At 40.5% G+C, this 20,030-nt stretch overlaps 1 protein-coding gene across 3 annotated transcripts in view; it reads right to left on the reverse strand.

Moving 5' to 3' along the window:
• KHDRBS3 (KH RNA binding domain containing, signal transduction associated 3) overlaps window positions 1-20,030 on the reverse strand; it is a 162,092-nt gene that overhangs the window by 17,641 nt on the left and 124,421 nt on the right. For all 3 annotated transcript variants that reach the window (XR_008686709.2, XM_088844846.1, XM_055432116.2), the window contains one exon: window positions 12,773-12,855. Coding sequence is in view for 2 of the 3 variants with exons in the window: in XM_088844846.1 (XP_088700972.1) it covers window positions 12,773-12,855 (83 nt within the window). In the remaining variant the exon portion in view is untranslated. The remainder of the gene's footprint in view (window positions 1-12,772; window positions 12,856-20,030) is intronic.

Raw genomic sequence — 20,030 nt, forward strand, 5'->3', positions numbered from 1 at the left:
GGGTGAAGTGCTAGTGACAACGTACCCAGCCATTAACCTCCATTTCTCGGCGGCTTCTACAGGGAGGATACTGATGAGAGAGGAGTGAGCTTTAGGGAATGAAGCTTCCAGGAGTGAAGCTTCCGGGGACTTCCTAAGAGCAGGCGGAACCGCCCAGGTGGCAGGGCCTTCCTCCTCTTCTTTCTCCCTGCCTGAAGCTCAGCCTGGCAGCTGGACTATGACTACTGCCGTGACAGCAAGCTGAGCCTAAGGGCACAGGGCAAGGGCAAGGAGGATGGGGCAAACAAAGGAGCGGCCTGGCTGCTCAGAGACTCCAGAGTGGTCCCAGTGGTCGGAAGCTGCTAACACCCATTCTGACATGAGAGAATAAGCCTGACGTGGTGGAATGCGGGGTTAATTCAGAGCTTATCCCAGTCCTACAGTACGGTGCAAGCATCCTGGCGTGAGGGGCACCACGCGTCTCTATTTTTCTCTGCTGCAAGGGCATCCTTTCACGCTTATACAGCACTGTCAGTACTCTTCTCCATCTGCAGCAGTCTATGCTGCCCCTATCGAAAGTTTATTAAAAGACTGCAGATGGTTCTACGTAATCTTTTAGAAATGATGAATTTTGATTATATTCCAAGAAAAACAAAAGAGTAAAAAGAAAAGAGTTTTGTTCATGAGCATCTCTTCAGCTCACTGAGCCTCTCTCCTCCTCCCACACACTCGAGGCACACACGCATGGAGGCCTCAGGACACTCAGGGAGGGAGTTTCACAGAGACACGCACTGATGCTGGCGCTGCGTGTGTAGGCCAGGCTAAACCTGCCTTACACACTCAAAGTCACTTATCAGCAGGCTTCCTGTCTTATTATCATCATTGTGGAAGACAGTACAGAATTAACAGTTAAGAACGGGGCTGTGCAGTCACACACATTATCAGAGTCTAGGCTCCAGCGTTTACTCTGTGTGTGAGCTTCTGTGTGTGTGTGCTCAGCTGTGTCCGATTCTTTGCGATCCCCTGGACTGTAGACCACCAGGCTTCTCTGTCCATGAGATTTCCCAGGCAAGAATATTGCAGTGGGTTGTCATTTCTTCCTCAGGGGGATCTTTCTGACCCACTGATTGAACCCGCATCTCCTACCATTACAGGCAGATTCTTTACCACTGAGCCACCAAAGTGTAAGCTTGGGCAATGTTAACTCAATTTTATCTATAAAATAGTTTTTAAAATCAATCTTTCGTAAGATTGCTGTGAGGTTCAAAGAAGATAGTGTGTTACATACATAAACTTAGCTCTTATTCAAGGACAGCTGTTATGAGTACTATTGAGGTAGAGGTTCCTTCTGAATGAGCAATATTTTCCCCAGAGTCTTATTGATGTTAATATGAGCTATTTCTGCTTATTTGCTAGAGTGAGGCATGTACCTTCAGTGACAACAAATCCAGCGAAAATACCAATAACAACTAATAGTTTCCATCTATTTCAACAGTTCTCTGCAATTTCCTAACTTTAAAGAAGATACGTGCTATTGGGTTCTTCATTATTTTCTGTAAAACAACATTTTATTAATAGTTGTCAGTACAGAGGTCTTGAACATTTTGGTTAAAATTATCCTTAAGACTCCTTATACACCACTGGTAGGAATTCATGTACAAGTACTTTGAAAAACACTTTGGAAGTTTCTTAAAAGTTAAACATATAATTAATATTTGACCCAGCAATTCTACTCCTAAATGTCTAAAGGAAGCTAAAATACAAGTCCACACAAAGATCTGCACATAAATGTTCAATGCAGCATTACTCATAATGCCAAGAAGTGAAAACAAACCCAGTATCTATCACCTAGTTAATGCATAAACAAAACATGGTAGAATCATAAATGGAAAACCATTCAGTAATAAAAAGGAAAGAAATACTGATAAAAGCTATAATGTGGATGAACCTCAAAAACATAATTCTAACTTCAGAATGCCTGATGTAAAAGATCATATATGTTGATTATATTTATGCCCTTTTCCTTTAGTTGTTCTCAGTCTTTCCTCTTTGTTTTATAGCAACTTGTATGCAATATACCTTGATGTGTTTATATTCATATTTATCCTGCTAAGGGCTCCTGTGCACTCTGTAGATCTGTGTGATGGCATTTTTTGTTAATTTTGGAAATGTTTGTCATTATTTCTTTAAGTACTTCTTCTACCTCACACTTTCTCTCATCTCATTCTGCAATTCTGATAACATTGGACTGTCTCACATCATCTTGCAGATTTCATACCCAGTGTTCCTTTTACTTTTCATCTTTTTACCCTCTTTTCATGTTTGAATACTTTTTTATAATTTGTCTTCAAGTTCTCTTACTATTTCCTCTATGGTGTACGATCTTTTAATAAGCCCACTGAAATATTTATTCATCCCTGACATTGTAATTTTTCAATTCCAGCATTTCCATTTGGCTCTTTTTAAGAGGTTTCATTGGCTACATTCCTATCCTATCTGTTCATACATACTGTCCACCTTTCACACAATATCCTTTAGCATACTGAACGTATCAATTTTAATGTCTGACAATTGTAATATCTGGGCTCTCTATTTCTCTTGACTATTTTGTCTCTTGATTCCGGGTTATGTTTTCTTATTGTATACTTTTTATTCATAATTGAATGCTGGATGTTTAGGAAAAAACAGAGAATGAGATGAGTAAGATTTACATTTATAACGGACACTTCTCTGCTTCTGTCAGGCTGTTAGTTGCTATATTGATTTTCTACCGAAGTTTTTACAGGTCAAGATATAAGGGTGCACAGACCACAGTCTTATCCTGTAACTTCATAATTTTAAGTTAGCAAGCTCCTTTAATCATACTGGGATTAATTTTAAATAGGAAAAAGTTCTTACAACACATTCTTGAAAAGCAAAACATTTTGTTCCAAACTTCAAAGATTTCTTCTTATTCCAAAGGGAAATCTCAAGTTTTCTTGAAATTAGGAGAACTTGAAATTATAAATATGAATGGAAGAAAACTGTAACTTTAAGGATTTCAGAATACATAAGACACACTCCCTCTTATTTGAGGATTTTTGCACAGATAACTGTGTTCCCACAGATACATCCTTAGGCAAACTTTTACCTCCTTCAAGTCTTAAATCATCTTCTCAAAGAAGCTAAATATGAAGTCCACTAGCTAAACATGACCACCACTAGAACTTAAACTCTATTGGGCACATTCTGTATCCCTTTTTGTTCACTGGTACTTATCAAGCACCTGGGATAGTTTCTGGCACAGAGTAGGTACTCAATAGTTGTTTGATGAATGAATGAAAGACATGCCAATAATTTATTTCTTTAGGAAACAAGTATTTACTTAGCAAGTATCTGCAAGGCACTCTAAAAAGCACTGAACATATAATATCTTATTCGCATAATGCTTACTAGACAAAAAAAAAGCAGTTTTCAACCTTGGCTGCTCATAAAAATTAGCTGTATTTTAAAAGTTTCAGATAGCTGTGCTATCTCAAAACTCAGATTAAAAATAATAAACAAGAAACTGGCTTGGGAATCTCCTTTTTTTTTTAAAAAAAAAAAGGGCTGTATAAAGGACTCTTTCATTCAGTCCAAGTTGAGGGAAGGCTACCTGCAGCTCCACATTAGACATTCAGAGGTACCAGACTTCTTACCGTGTTTCCAATAAAGGTACTTGTAGAACAGATGTGGAATTCTTGAATGTTACCAACTGAAATGAAAAACCCATACAAGTCCCTTTCCTGGTTGGTACTATACTAGGTACTGGGGATTAAAGGACAAATAGAAAAGGGTTTCTGCCACCAAAGGCCTCTCTGTATAAACAGGAGAGAGATTCTCAAATCCAGCAGGTATGAGTGGTGACCAGAGGCAAGCATGCCATATTCCAGAAACACACAAGGCTGGCTGAGTACTCTGTGAACACAGAAGGGGATGTCAGAGGCAGAGTTTTTATCAAGAAAGCCCGCTGGATGAAGTAACGACTGAGTCAAGGAACCTCTGCTCTGCTGCAACCCATCTGGCAAGGACTAAAATGTAAAGAAAAGGAAATTATCCTGTTTGCACCATTGCGGAAAAGTCTAAAAACACTACAAGCAATTTTCATAGAAATATGCCAAATAACCACGATGCCTTTAAAACCTGCAAGTGAAGAAAATTACTGAAGGAGCCATGAAGAATTTGGCAAAATTAAGTTTATTCACATAATGTATGCTTTGAGATCTATTTCATCTGTGACTGAGCAAATTATAAACGAATCATGACTGAACAATATAGGGTTAGATTGGTGAGTGGGTGACTTGACATGAGGTTAGAGAAAAATCAGGGCCAGATCAAGAGAGATTCATTTAATGCAATGGCTGCTAATAGATGGGAGAGTCCTGGATTAATCCTTTGATCTATACTATTTAAAAATTAATTGCTGGCACTAACCATACTTGGTAGGATTACAAACTGCCAGGGCTGAATACAACCCCCTTCAAATCCCCTTGTTCTTCAATTTGGCATACATGCTTTCCATCCCCCTTGGTAATCACATTTTCATTGATCATAAACTTCATATCCAATGGGATAGATGCCAACCCCCCCCCCCCGCACTGCCCCGCAAAGAGTTGTAGAACATGTAGCACACAAAATACCATTTTCTAAAATTCAAAAATCCTCAGTCTAAAACACTTAGCCCTATGGCTTTTAGATTAAAAAAAATTATAGAATTTTAATAATAGCTAATGAGACCATTCACAAAGTGCCAGGTACTTTCCATGTATCAAGTCATTTAACATGACAACAACCTAAGAGGTGGTCACTGCAACCAGTACGTCCATCACACAGATGAGCAAGCTGAAGCATAGGGGCATGACCTGACCCCAGCTTCACTGTCAGAGCTGCAGAGCTGTGACAGACTCTTCCCCTTCACTCCCACTAACCAAATCTCGATCCTGCCTCAACTGAGGTGCTGTTTTATCTACATTACTTTGGCCAAGTTGACATGCATACATTTTTCCTATATCCAAAACGTATTTCTTTCCCTGAACTTTGCCAGAAACGGCTTATTCTTTTTAAATAGTTAAATATATTTACACTGTGTTAAGTGTTAGTCTATCCAACTCCTGTGACCCCAGGGACTGTAGTCCACCAGGCTCCTCTGTCCATGGAATTAGCCAGGCAAGAATACTGGAGTGGGTTGCCATTCCCTACCCAGGGGAATCTTCCTGACCCAGGGATCGAACCTGAGTCTCCTGCATTGCAGACATATTCTTTACTGTCTGAGCCACCAGGGAAGCCCTTATACTGTTGAACACTCACTGTATACTAAGTTTAGGCACTTGTGTAAACACTGGGTCAAAGGTTACAAACACTTGGAAGGATCCTGACAGACACTCATAATTCCAGAAGAACACATCCCTTCATGATGTCAAACAAAAGGGAAAACACAACCTGCACAGTTTGTAAATTACTTCCACTTCTAAAGCTGTAAGCCCAGTAAATGAGGTTTGACTAGATTCTGAAAAATTCACGCACTGACGTTCTCTACTGTAAACCATTCTTCACAAGGAACTTCAAGCTGTGACCTCAAGTCTATGCTTCCAAACATTGTAGGACTCTAGACAAGCTCACTTAAATGAGGGTGTCCGTAAGTTTTTGTTTCACAAATGGGAAATCAAAATGGCATGGAGGATTTTGTTTCTTTGTTGAGATTTTATTGACTGCAGTTCTCCTCAGGAAAATGCTACACAAGCTTCTAGATCGGACAACTAAACTGATGAGGACAAGTTACCCAGAGACACAGTACAGCAGAGGGCTCAGTGCCAGCCCAGCGCTTACTCTGCAACAACCTCAGGGGAGTTCTATCATCTCTGGGCCTCAATTTCCTCATCTATGAAATGGGGTAACAGTAACAACCTACTTATAAGGCTGAAGAGTGCTGAGAACAGTGTGTGGCTCCCAGTACATGTCATCTCTGCAAGTTTACTAAACTTCTGCTCTGTATACTACTTTTGCTATCTCATTTAATCACAATCTCACAAGTCAAATATTCTCGCCATCATTTGACAAATGAAAAATGAAGACTTGAAGAAGTAGCTTGGCCATAAACCTACAGCTGAGGAAGTGACACAGTGGATTCAAATAAAGGTCTGAGTGGTTTCAGAGCCCTCCAGTCTGTTTAATAAAACCATGTGACTCATTTTAAGAGTCAAGAAATACAAAAAGGGCTATCATCTTCTTTCACTAAAAAGAGGGCAGAATTTGTTAGGAAAATTATTCTAAAACTAATAAAACCCATTTAAAGAACATATGAAACATGGGGAAAGAAAATATAAGAGATTCACCAAGTAGATCTTCATCTACAGACCTTAAGATCCGGTAGTGAAGATGTAAAGCTGGTGGCCTGATAACCAACAAACCCGCTGTTTAGAACCCACGCTGAGGTGAGGAAACTTCTACCCGGGCACGTTCCCGCCCAGCAGCATCTGTCACTGCTCTGAGTGGCTGATCATGAGCACCGCTGTCGTCTTCTCGATGCTATTAAGCAGATGGCAGTGCTAAATCCAAATGATGTAGTACATCTCCCCAGTGGACTCTGTTTTCACACACCACCATTATCCCACAGCCCTCGGTGATAAATCTCACATGTTCTCAAGAACATGAAAGACTGCACCGACGGCGGCACTTGATTTACTGCCATTAGCACGCCTGTACCCTGCTGCTGCTTCCATCCTGCCATGGAGCACATGCGTGAAGACTCCACGCGGCCACTTCAGAGTTCTGGCATTTTCTACATACGAAGGGACTTTTTTTTCCCTTAGTTGATTTCAGGTTAAGCAAAAGAATATGGGCTTGATCTTAAAGAGAACTGGATATGAGGCCTGACTGTTAATTCATAGTTTTGTGACTTTGGTCAAGCTCAAGTTCTCAGAACATTAGTTTCCTTTGTAAAACTAACAATCTTACAGATGTTATTGGGAATTAAATAAAATGATAGACATGAGAGCATTTAATGTACTAGCTAATACTTGATAAGTACTCCTTGAAAATGTGTTAATGAATCTTGAAAAAAAAAGTGCTATGGGCAGTGTCTGCCCAACATCAGCCCTTCCTGGACCACTTTCAGGATGTCTGGCATCAACATCCTGTGAATGACTTAGTATTATTCTCTGTATAATAGGTTTTATTTTAACTTAGGTAAGTTTACTATAGTTTTTAGCAATACTATTCATAAATCATGTGGTTGATATGGCAATTATACTTTCCCAATAACCAAAATCTAATCATTAAAACTAAAAGTGTCTGCCCATGTGCCACCTGAAACCATGCTGCAAAACACCAGTGGGAAGTGCACTTCTTTGAGAAACACTATGATAGAAAGAAAATGGACTGAGATCAGCATTGTCACTAAGCAAGTGACTCGGGCCACTTACTAAACCTTTCCTTGTGTCTCAATTTTCTCAAGAAAAGGGGGCGAGAATAACTAACTTTTAAGTTAAAATTAAGATCAGAGGGGACACATGAGTGAGTGCACAAACACATTCACCCTGAGACAACCAATACTGCATTAGAGGTCAACGCGCATAATTAACAGCAATACTAGTACATGTTAAAACTTTGGCCCTTAGACTGCTCCTTTTCCCTTTTAGGTTGTAGCTTCATTTTTACTACAACCTTCCCTCCTTTTTTTCTTACCGTAGGTCCTTGACTGAGAATATATTTACAGCTTTACTGTATAAACTGGGTCGGTGTGTCTGTTACTTGGTCAATGTCCACACTTTACTGTGTGAGAAGTTTGTTGTCAATCTCTATACTGCTTAGTTTGTGTGCTAAAGAGATTCCTTCCGCACTCGTGCAGCAAGCAGTCAAAACCCTGGGCTAGGTGAAAGCATATTTCACAAAAATTCTGCAAGGTGTGGTTAATCCAGGCCAAACCATTACTGTTTTTAAAAGTCCAAAACAGCCAACCCTGAAACAGCACAACACTATCTTCCAATAGACAGTGATTTTACTGATGCTGAAATGCTACATCCTACGTTGAACAATAGGTCATCATTTCCAAGTGAAAATCACAAATTATATTCACACCTCTCAAGTCAGCTCCTGAGACGACATTACTGCACATACAATGCTAAAGCTGCCAAGAGAAGCAACGGCAAACTAGAAAGCAGGGCAGACAGCAGCATTAACTTCTGGCTCATTGCTCTCCTTGCAACTGGCGTCTGAAAACACAGCTAGAGTACGTGGAGCTTCCTGACAGCCTCCATTACTCTGCCTATTTGGATAAAATCGCTTAGGTGTTGTTTTGTCATAAAAACAAGTCAATAATTTTGTATTCTAAAATTTTTTCTTAGCTGGATAATGGTTTTCAGAGACAGACAAAAACCTAAGCTTAAGTACTCTTCAGCAGTGTATTCTTGGGAAAGTTGCTAAATATCACATCTTCAACTTCTATACATGGAAAAACTCAGCAGGTAGGGCCATTGTGAAAACTGGAGGTAACGCATATAAAGGACATAGACAGCTGAGTGCAAGATTTAATAGATTCTCCCAAACTAGCAACTATTATTTCTAATTTCTTTTTTCAGTATTTCTAAGTGTTTTCAGGAAAATCAGAGATTGTGGAGGATGAAACAAAAAAAGTACTTGAAAGTACCATCAAACCACAAACTGCTATGGGAAATTAGTACATCAACATTAAACCCACCAGAAAATAAAAGTTACTATGCAGTCATCCACTTATGCTCAGGAGGTTATTAGCACTTTTTGGAAACCCTTTTTGTTCTACTTATTTTTATAATTGATCATGAGAGGAATAAAATATTAGAGAATTTATAAATACTCAGAAACACAGACTAAAATATTCTGAAATTTGAATACAGTCAAGATAACTAGCAGATATCCTCACATAGTTACCTTTTGGTGTGTGTGATGAGAGCACCTGAAATTTACTCTTAGCGAATTTCCCAAACTCAATACTATATTATTAACTACAGTCATCATGCTGTAAAATTGCGACTATTGTTAGAATTATAAATAAGACATCAAATGAAAACTAATCCCACTTAGCTGAGAAGGCTCTGGTCACACAGGGCAGGTGCAGGTTGAGCTCTGAGGCCATTTATCACTGCTCCTTTACTCCTCACATACACTCCAGAGCTGGGCGCCCATAGCAATGAATCAGTAACTGTTCTTGTGCCGATGTATTTTAGAATAATTTCAATATTGTAAAGAACAGTTCATATTTCTCTTCACAGAAATAGATGACAGCTTGTCGCTCATTAAGTGTGTGAAGTCAGGTAAACAACACTTGTTTTACACTGCAGTGCGAGGCCATTACAAACACTGATGGGAAACATAGCTGAACCATGCTGAATTTTCTAGAACTCTGTAGGGACTCTCATTTGTACCCTAATTTTCATACAAGGTATTTGAAAATTGGTAAGAGAAAATTCCGAATTTGTAAACCTCCTGAGAGAAACCTTTTGCCTGCAACAAAAGTGTGATAAAACGATTAGAGCACATGAAGTGTAGACATCTAGTTTTAGTCTGCAACATTAGTATGAAGATAAATGAAATTCTTAGATTTGATGAAAGTGAAGAATCCTCCTGCCAATGTGGGAGACACAGCAGACCTGGGTTCGATCTTCAATCCCTGGGTCGGGAAGATCCGCTGGAGAAGGAAATTGCACCCACTCCAGTATTCTTGCTGGGATAATCCCATGGACAGAGGAGCCTGGTGGACCTATATTCCATGGGGTCACAAAGGAGTCAGACATGACTGAGTGATGGGAAATATGAACATGAATCAGTTTAAGCAACTGAAATCAAAACCGTGACAAAAGGCAAGTTGAAAGATGATAGAGCAGAGTACAAAAGAGAATGCTTGGGATCAATGCGGATCTACCACTGCTCAGCTCTATGAGCTAAGACAGGTGAGTTAACCTCTCTGAACCTGCATGCAAGGAATGACATGCTTAGACTTGAATTCTGCAATATTTCAGGGTACACTGAGCAGGAGTCTCTGTGAAGCCCACAGTCCAGGACACCAAGCACACGGCCAACATTCAGTACTGACAATGAGAATGATGGAGATATACTGGTCAGTACCCACTACTCGATTTGGGGGATGATTTCAAAATTTGCTCTAACTGGCTCAGACTAGATTTCTAATTCCGAGACTTACAGTGTTGTACTTAAGCCACTGTTAATATGTGCATATTATGAACTGACCTGTCCACCCAGAATCATAAATTGAAGCCCTACCCCAGTACCTATAATGTGTATTTAGACACAGGACCTTTAAAGAGGTGATGAGGTCAAAGGAGGCCTTCTCTGGGTCAATTTGACTGGTGTCACTGTAAGAGAGGAAATCTGGGTACAAGGAGGCAGCAGGGATATGCCCACAGAGGAGACACCATGTGAAGACCAGCATGACAGCGCCAGCTACACGTCAAGGAGGGAGCCTCAGAAGAAACCAGACCTGCTAACACCCTGATCTTAGACTTTCAGCCTCTACGACCCTGAGATAGTAAGTATCTGTTGTTTAAAATAGTCTGTGGCATTTTGTTATGGTAACTAGCAAACTAACACAGCTCCTGAAAACACTTCTTCATCCTATTCCGTAATGTAGCCGCTTCATCATGATTTACAGTAATTGCTGAAGAGGAAGACAGACAGACCAAGGTGCAAAGTCGGGCCCTTAGCTTGTAAGATGCATGATCTTAGGCAAGTTTACCTAATTTTTATAAACCAGTCTTCTTTCTTTAAAAGGTCTGATGCCTATTTCAGTAAGATGAGTTGTAGCACTGAAAAGATTGTGACCAAGAACGTGACTGGGCTATCAGTAAGATGTTCCTTTTAAGTGAGTCTTCCCTGATGTTTAAAGGGCTTATAATTTATAAGGTGCCACCTACCTGGTCTCTGCCATCCACCAACCTGGCCTCTACACGGCCTTCTGGTTAATTCTCCAAACCCAAGTGTGAACACACCGCTCCCTAACCTGCACCTCGTCAGTGGCTCCCTAGTGCTGCCGACGGTCTGGAGCCTGCACCCCAAGCCTGGGAGGACGTGGTCACCCCCCTCCTGCCCCTTCTCTCCCGTGTGTCACACCATCAAGCCCAGACAACATGCTCCGTGCCGTGCTTGGCTTTGGGCAATGTCCTTTGGTGTCCGTACCTTCATGACCCCTACAAGCCCTTCACTTTCTCAGTGAAATGCCCCCTGTGTCCCCAATCAGACTCCAGCATTGTCTCCTTAGCACTATTTTCTCTCAAACTCTCATGTGGTTACCATTTTACATTGCTTTTAAATATTTGTATTTCATTCTAGCCTGTGAACTTTCCAAGGAGAGGGTCTCTGTCTCAATAATCTTTGTAATCCAACATTGAGCACAGTGCCTACATTTAAAACATGTAGTGGACATTTAATACATACTGGCTGAATAAATGACCACAGGAATGAATGCTTGTGATCAATCATATTACTATGTTATCACAGTTTAATATGGGCAGACTTCAAGCTCTCCAAGTCTGCTTCACACTCTGCATTAGTTATTTACTTCTCTGAACCTCAGTTTCATCATGCATATGACAGACGTGTTAACTCCTGTGCTACTATTCAGATTAAATGAGACGTGTGAGTACAGGATCATACTCCACGTATGATTCTTGACTAATTACTTAAACTTATGCTCTGCGCCTCTTTTCTTCTTCTATATAATGGGAACAGCCCCTCATACTTCATAAAATTGCCGGAACACTGGGGAAACACGTAGTCTTGTCTGCTGTCTACTGTGTGCAAGTCACTCCAGGTGTGTCCAAACCTTCAAGGATACAAACACCATGCACAAGGCTTCCTGGAGAGAAGACCAGCTGGGAGTCAAAGTTTAGAGGCTACCTAATTGTGACACACTATACTGGAGAAAAAGCTGGCATGAACAAAATGAGAAGAAAGTATATCCCTGCCCACCTCAGGACCCAAATGCCGATCTGCTTAAAGCTTGCCCTGCCCCACATGAGTTCAGGAGTGAATTTATGCTTCATTAAAAAACCCATGTAGTCCATATTTATTGAAATGTATGCTTGATACAGCCAGCATTTTGGCTTGTGTATATCTATCTTTGTCTTCCACTTAAGAGTTTTAAGCATAAAGCAAGAGGCTTCTCAGGATTTAGGAAAAGATTCTGAACAGAATACACAGATTTCATACACTAATAAACATCAAGGTCTACTATGCCATGACTATAAAGCTGTGTTTCCCCTCTGATAACACTTGTTTCTAAGTGAATACTTCTTCAGAAAACAAATCAGAACTAACTCAGTTTTCACAAACAGGAATCTGAAGTTGTTAGAAAACAAGAGCACTGTTGCTAAGAAGCAGAAATGATTTATGAACGCTGAACAAAACTTCCATCACTCCCATCCCCTGTACTGACGAAGCAGGGACAGTCACACGTTTCTAAGATAATTTGGAGCCTCTGAACTTGAGAGCCACACACCTAGCACACACTGTTCTTCCTTAGAATATATTGAACGTTTAAGCTAAATTTTTAGAGAAAATAAAGTTTCAAACTTTATTTTCCAAGACGTATTGCTTTAGCACTACAGTAAATTTGAGTGCAATACATGCTAGTTGGTAGGACAGACAGAGTTTCTCCGATTAAAACAAAACAAAGGCCAAGTCAGATCACCCTCACTGGCCAATCAGCATCCTGTTCCCAGAGGGTATAAAATGTGGACAGCACAAGTGTCTGCTGTGGGGTCTGTTCAGAAAGAGTGACACTTACCTTTGGGTTGGGGCGCTATAGCTGTTATCATAGGAATCATAACTCTGTTCATCATAAGCAGTGCCATATCCATCATCGTAGTCCTAAAATACAACAGAAGGACAAAAAGTTCAGAGAAGTTTCTGGAAAGAAAGAAGCATTCTGCTTTCAGTGAATCTTATTAATTCAGCTGCCACTGAATTCTATATCTAATTATAATGTAAAGAAAAATATAAAATTTTCATATTAGTGAAAATGATAAAAGTACCTCCAAAAATTCCCTCTGAAAAAGCAAGGAGAAACTGGCAAAACTGTCAGAATGAACATTTTTAGAACTGTGGAAATTAACCACAGGCTTGGAGATCTAGGGAGCATTTATTTTTTAAAAATTGGCTGCATCTTGGAAAGAATGGTGAGTTCTGATGTTTTAACCTGTTCTATTCCCTTCCCTCACCCCAGCTCTGTAGGAGCCCCAATCAATCAAGCAGGAAAGGAGCAGGCCTGAGGCCACTAGAGGGGGCAGGCAGGGTGAAGTGCTTTCCAAACCCCATTCCCAGAGGACTCTCTTTATCGGACCCGACTTGGAGCTCATCCAGTGCACAAAGCCTTCTCCCTGAGGATCTCTGAGAAAATAACTAGGGGCAACTGTTTATGATCTCAGCTTCTTGAGGTGTGGAGGAAACTGGTGCAAACAACAGGCTACAAGGAAAAGCAGAGGAATGCGAGTGCAAAGCTCTGACACAGTTCTGGAATTAGGTACCATGTCACATAGCTGCCCAGGACAGACCTGAGAAGGTCCTGAGCGCTCTCCTCGTCTGTCCTTGAGGTTCAGCGTAAGAAGGAAAGTCAAGGATAAGCCAGAGTTAGTTGTAAACTGACTGGCTGAGTGGTGAAGAGATACTCCAACATGTACTCACAGGCTCTTGGCAAAGATGAGGGACTTAGTTCCTAACCATTTGATAAAATCTCCATCCAGTCATCAGCTGAGCACTACATTTACAGAGAAGACACTTCCCTGGCAATACAGGATAAATACCGACTTCACAATATAAGTTTGGAAAAGTAACTAAAGTCCTAGCCCAAAATGTGGAGAATTTGATTCCTACATGGAAATATTATTTATTAAACGTTCAGTTTTAAACAAACGAAAATATGCAATGTACAGAGAAATGCAAAAGTACAGTCCATAAACAAGGAAAAAAGTAGTCATAGAAACTGTCCCTGCAGAAAAAGAGACAGTGCACTTGCTAGACATAGATCAGTTATCTGAAGTGTATTCAAGGAACTAAAAGACAGACTGCATGGAAAAAACTAAAGAAGGGTATGAGAACAATGCCTCATCAAAATAGAGAATACAGAAAAGAATTCAAAGAAGTTCCTTTAGTGCAAAGTATAACTCGAATGAAAATTTCACGAGTGAGGTTCAAGAGCAGTCAGTCTTTGCCATCTTAGTTATCAGTTTCTTAGATATGCTAACAGAAGCAAAACAACCAACAAACGGAGGCAAAATGGACTCCATCAAAATTAAAAACTTCTCTGTCAAACGACATTAGGAACCATCCACAGTGTGGGAGGAAATATCTGCAAATCATACATCTGATAATGATTGCGCATCCAGGATAGATGAACTGGTGAAGAATAGCCACAGCTCAGCAACAGAAAGACAGTGTGACAGGGCTAAAGCCATCCTCCTGGTTCTGCAGGGACATTCTGAGGACACTGTGCAGATGTGACAACAAGCACACGATGGTTCTTTCAAAGCAATTTTGGAAGTAAAAAATGTCCAGAGAAATGATCATTCTGTAAGATCAAATTACATACGCTGCTCAATGACATTTATATCCATGAAAAGTGTGAATCCTGCTCTACAACTGACTTCTAAGTTTCTGGGGGTAATCAATTACAGTGACTTTGCATTTATTGATATTTAGTTAACATTTAAAAGAGCCAGGATATAATCTAACAATTTTTCCAACATCAGTATTATCAATGATAATCAATTTAATGATTACCACAGATCTCTTGCAGTGGAGAAATGTGGTCAAGGGTTAAGAGAAAAGATTTGGAGACAGATGGGCTTCTGTGTTTTATTGTCACTGATTTTAGACAAGATTTTAGAGTGATGACAGTGGCTATTCTCTTTGAAGAAGCATCTAAATACCGTTAACTCAATTTATTTTAGAAAAGCAAAACTATCTAAATAGCAAGTTAAAAATGCATTTAATTGTGTGAGATAAATTCACAGGGATGACACCGTCATTCTCATGAATTTGTGTGATTCATGTCTCATGAATTTGTGTGAGACAAATTCAAAGGGATGACACCGTCTTTAGAGGAGTAGGCTTATACAATTTGTACATGATCACCTGAGATTTTTTAATGTTTTTTCAAAAAGGAGAAATTGAGTATTTATTGAAGCGGTATGTGTTCAGAATTTGGAAAACAGATAAATATAAAAGGAATACTCATTAAATAATGTCAGAGGAAGAATAAAAGTCAAAAATATCCTTGGAACATACTGGAAAGCCACAATGTCTCTTGCAGTAGCTGAAAGTGAGTTGCTAATATAGCTATGCTCTTCCAACGACCAATGCAAGGAGGAGAAACATATCAGATAAGATTCAAACAAATAACAATACAAAACAAAAATTGAGATGATTTTAGTTATAAGTAGCAAAATGAGATATTACAATTCTGGTGAATTAATAAATTCAGAAATTAAGAAAGCAACTATCATTCTTAACAAAAAAGTAATTTTTACTACATTAAAAGAAAAACAACAACCACCACCCAACAACACTACCTCCTCCCTTTAGCCCCTACCCTGTGGCTGGCACTCCTGCTGGACACAAGAGAGGGAAAGGGGTGTCCTGGTCTAGTGAGGACTCTGGCAGAGATGACAGGTGACTAGAGAGAGAACCATCAGGCAACACGCCAGCTGTTATGGCAAAAGGAAGCATCGGGGTAGCACAGAACAACCCAAAAGGCAGAGGGGAATAAAGTGTCCCAGAAGTGATGAAAGCAGAGAAAAGCAAAAGCAGCTGGGAAGACTTATTAAAAATCAGGCAGAATGAATAGTAGGTGCAAAACAATGGAGGTACACACATAAGACCCCTTCTCATCCAGGGTCAGGAGGGCAAGCTGTGGTACAAACGCAGGTGGGGAGCAATGAGCCTGAGATGCCCATATACAGACCATGTGCGGACAAGGTACAGGGTGTGGGTTTTGATTCTGCACTTCAGGAATCTCTATGGAAATGATGTGGGCATGGAGGAGGAGGGGTCAATCTGGAGGACTGGGCATGCAACTAGGTCACTGCCTTGAGCGTGTGGTTTGGCAAAATGTAGAGCTGACTGCTGCTTCCATAACCGTTAGCAGCTTTAAGAGAATATGGCTTCACCTATGCAGAACTCTATGCTTATTTAAAGAATCAAGATTCTTTAAACTCCTGTAAATGACTGGAATTTTCTTAACTGAAATGTAAAGTAACAGACTATTTTAAACTTAGTTATGTCATTCATTCCTTGCTCAATTATTCTGAGATAGTATTAATACAAGGCTGTGTGTGTGTTAGTCGCCCAGTCATGTCCGATTCTTTCCAACCCCATGGACTGTAGCCCGCCAGGCTCCTCTGTCCATGGGATTCTCCAGGCAAGAATACTGGAGTGGGTTGCCATTCCCTTCATCAGGGGACCTACTCGACCCAGGGACTGAACCTGGGTCTTCCACATTGTAGGCTGATTCTTTACTATCTGAGCCACTAGGGAAGCCCTAATACAATGTTAGTCTATTTGAATTTTCAAACTGTTTAGGTCATTGAATAATTGACTTCCGTATTTAACACTGACGATTTAAAAAGATTAAAAATGCAACTCTCACGAGATTTCTTTCATGATGATTTCACAGCTCGATTTGTCCACGGTGGTGTAGCCTCTTCCATTACAAGCATTATTTGTTCAATGGACAGGACTTGAAAAATACAGGGAAAGCATGAAGCAGATTGTAACCAAGAAAAGGAGGAAAAATGAGTGTGAATGTGGATAAATGTGGCTTCTGGGAGGGAGTGGATTGGATTCTTGTTGATACCTGCTATTTTACTGCAAGATAGAGATGAGATCATTGGCTGAGAAAAGCTGGCGTGATCAGCCAGCAAAGGATCAACAAATGGTTAAAATGAGGAAGGAGCTCAAAGCTGTACCTACTGAGCCCATGGGCCCTGGAGCCTGTGCTCCACATGAGAAAAGCGACTGCAAGGAGAAGCCCACACGCCACAACCAAAGAGGAGTCCCAACTAGCCGCAACTAGAGATAGCCCAAGTGCAGAAACACAGACCCAGAAAACTGAGAGTAAATCCATAAACACTTTTTAAAAAAGAGTGAACAAAGATGGACAAGAAATAAAAGTATGCTGATACACATTCTTGCAGCATTCAAGAGACTTATTTGTTAAGATCCACTTCTGCACTTTCATCTTTGATAAGGAAGACGTCTAAATGGAGGTGACAGGGTGACCTGGACACTTGGTAGGCGTCAGGGGGGCCACAGTAGGCAAAACATGTTCTAACACAGGTAAAGATCCTTCATCTGCCATTCCCAACCTGAAAACCACAGACATATGACCTGATATCAAGAAATCTTGCTTTGAAGAGAAAAGATGTTCTAGGATAAAGAAAACAGCATGACCTATTTAATTCTATTTCTGTCACAAGTAAAATCAAGCATAAAATTTAAGATGGGAAAACCCATTTTAAACAGAGAATTTACAAAAGTGATTTAAAAATAATGCTTAGGTTTTGGGTCCTTTTAAAAGGAGACAATTATGGTAACTATACACCACCTCACTATAATTAGGGTGAAACCTGGTCATTTCAAAATGTACAAAGTTTTCATATAAAGCACAGTGTTAAAAGATTATTTAAATCTAGGCTTATGATTATTTGGAGTTTATCAAACACACACATTAGCTAAGAATATTCTTTTGAAAAATTCATTTTGGCTGAGGTTCTGAATAATAGTAATATCCTTGTTGAGTATCACCAATGACCGTGAACACATCACATAGCCAAGTTATTTTATAATTAAGGACAAAACCACACTTTTAATAACAACTCTAAATAAGAATCTGTCCCCTATAATCATTTAAATAAGACATCATTAATTCAACAATCAAGCTGCATCCCCACGTGTTGATCTATGGCTGTGAGGAATACATTACGCAGCTTCTAGACTCACACAACCCCTTCATCGCAGTCTCTGGAGTCTGACACCTGTGTTCTGATTCCAGCTCTGCCTCTGAGGCTTTGGGGCAATCACCTGCCCTCCTTCCACCTCAATTTTGCAATCTTAATTCATCCCCTGGCTGTTTCCAGTGGTTGTAGGAGAAACTAACCCAAGAAATACACATGAAGGCTGTCTGGCGCAGCTCTTGCCCAATAAACCTGGTTCCAGTCTGCTACTGCTAAGTCACTTCAGTCGTGTCCGACTCTGTGTGACCCCATAGACGGAAGCCCACCAGGCTCCCCCATCCCTGGGATTCTCCAGGCAAGAACACTGGAATGGGTTGCCATTTCCTTCTCCAATGTGTGAAAGTGAAAGTGAAGTCGCTCAGTCGTGTCCGACCCTTAGCAACCCCACGGACTGCAGCCTACCAGGCTCCTCCATCCATGGGATTTTCTAGGCAAGAGTACTGGAGTGGCTTGCCATTGCCTTCTCCGAAGGGAGACACTGGAGGGCTGCAAATACTTATTATCACATTTTTCTGCAGTAACGTGTCATATTCCAAATGAGTCCATTAATTATGACAATCGCACCAGGAATGAAGTGCTAGGAGAAATTCTTCTAATTTATACAAAGGTGCTTCGTGGTCTGTGTTTGTGCTAAGTCGCTCAGTCATGGCCGCCTCTTTGTGACTCCATGGACTGTAGCCTGCCAGGCTCCTCTGTCCATAGGGATTCTCAACAAGAATACTGGAGTGGGTTGCCATGCCCTCTTCAAGGGCATCTTCCCAACCCAGGGATCGAACCCAGGTCTCCTGCACTGTAGGCAGATTCTTTGCCATCTGAGCCACCAAGGAAGCCTGTTTCATGGGCTAGTAGCAGCAATTCTGAACCTAAGTGTATCAAGAGATTATTTTAACTTTCACTTAATTTAGTTTTATTCTGAGCTTTAGGTATTCTTGGGACTTCCAGGTAGAGATGCTTGAACAGCAGGCGGAGGAAGAAAACCCAGAGAGGAAAAGAAAACAAGAACAGAATCCTAAAAGGAGAATTTAAGAAGGCGGCAGAATACAAGATAGAGATCTCTAGACATGTAAATATCAACAGCGTTCTTATACTGCGTCTGGATGTGCTCAGTCACTTCAGTTGAGTCTGGCTCTTTGCAACCCTATGGACTGTATGTAGACCAGCAGGCTCCTCTGTCCATGGGAGAGTGGGTTGTCGTTTCCTTCTCCAGGGGATCTTCCTGACCCAGGGATCAAACCTGCATCTCTTGCACTGTAGGCGGATTCTCTACCCACTGAGCCACCTAGAAAATCCTGTTCTTAACACTACTAACCATAATCTTTTAAAAACAGAAATGGAAAATGATCTCATTCATAATAGCTGGCAAAAAATTTAACAAAAAAAGTAAAATTACAAAATTTTACTGAAGGATATAAGGTAAGACCTAGATAAATACTAAATGTCATAAAGATATCAAGTCTATTCAAAAACACATACACATAAATTTAATACAACTGGATAGAGTTTCATCAGAGTCTCTTATTGGTGAAGGTGGGGATGAGGTGGGGCTGTGACAACTGCATTCTAAAGTTTATCTAGAAAGAAAAATGTATGAGAATAACAAAAGGCAACAATCCACGACCTGCCAAACTAACTCTAGGAAATGTTTACGTGCCTAAAGGCATCCTGGGGTATGAATTATAAAGTATGGTCACACTTATAATCTATGGGGGATACACCCCTTAGGCACAGGTACAGTTAAAAAAAGTAAGAAGAGCCTTGTGACAGACACTGAGCATATGGCAAACCCGAGGACCTTCACCTCCGACTGCTCATGGGTCACCTCTGTGCTGGGCAGGAGGAGCGCAGGTTTGGAGGCAAAGGGCACTGTTTTGTTCTCTCTGTGTAGATAATATGAACAAGTAGTCCACAGAAAAATAAATACAAATGGCCTAAAAACACATCTGAAAAGACATCCACCTTCACTGATAACTGAAGAAATGCAACTTAAAGTGAGATACCACTTTTCAGTCACTTGACTGGCAGAACAATGATAAT

Source organism: Moschus berezovskii, chromosome 16 (genome assembly GCF_049115385.1).
Source record: "Moschus berezovskii isolate FMDL1 chromosome 16, NW_MosBer_1.0, whole genome shotgun sequence".
NCBI classification, from domain to species: domain Eukaryota; kingdom Metazoa; phylum Chordata; class Mammalia; order Artiodactyla; family Moschidae; genus Moschus; species Moschus berezovskii.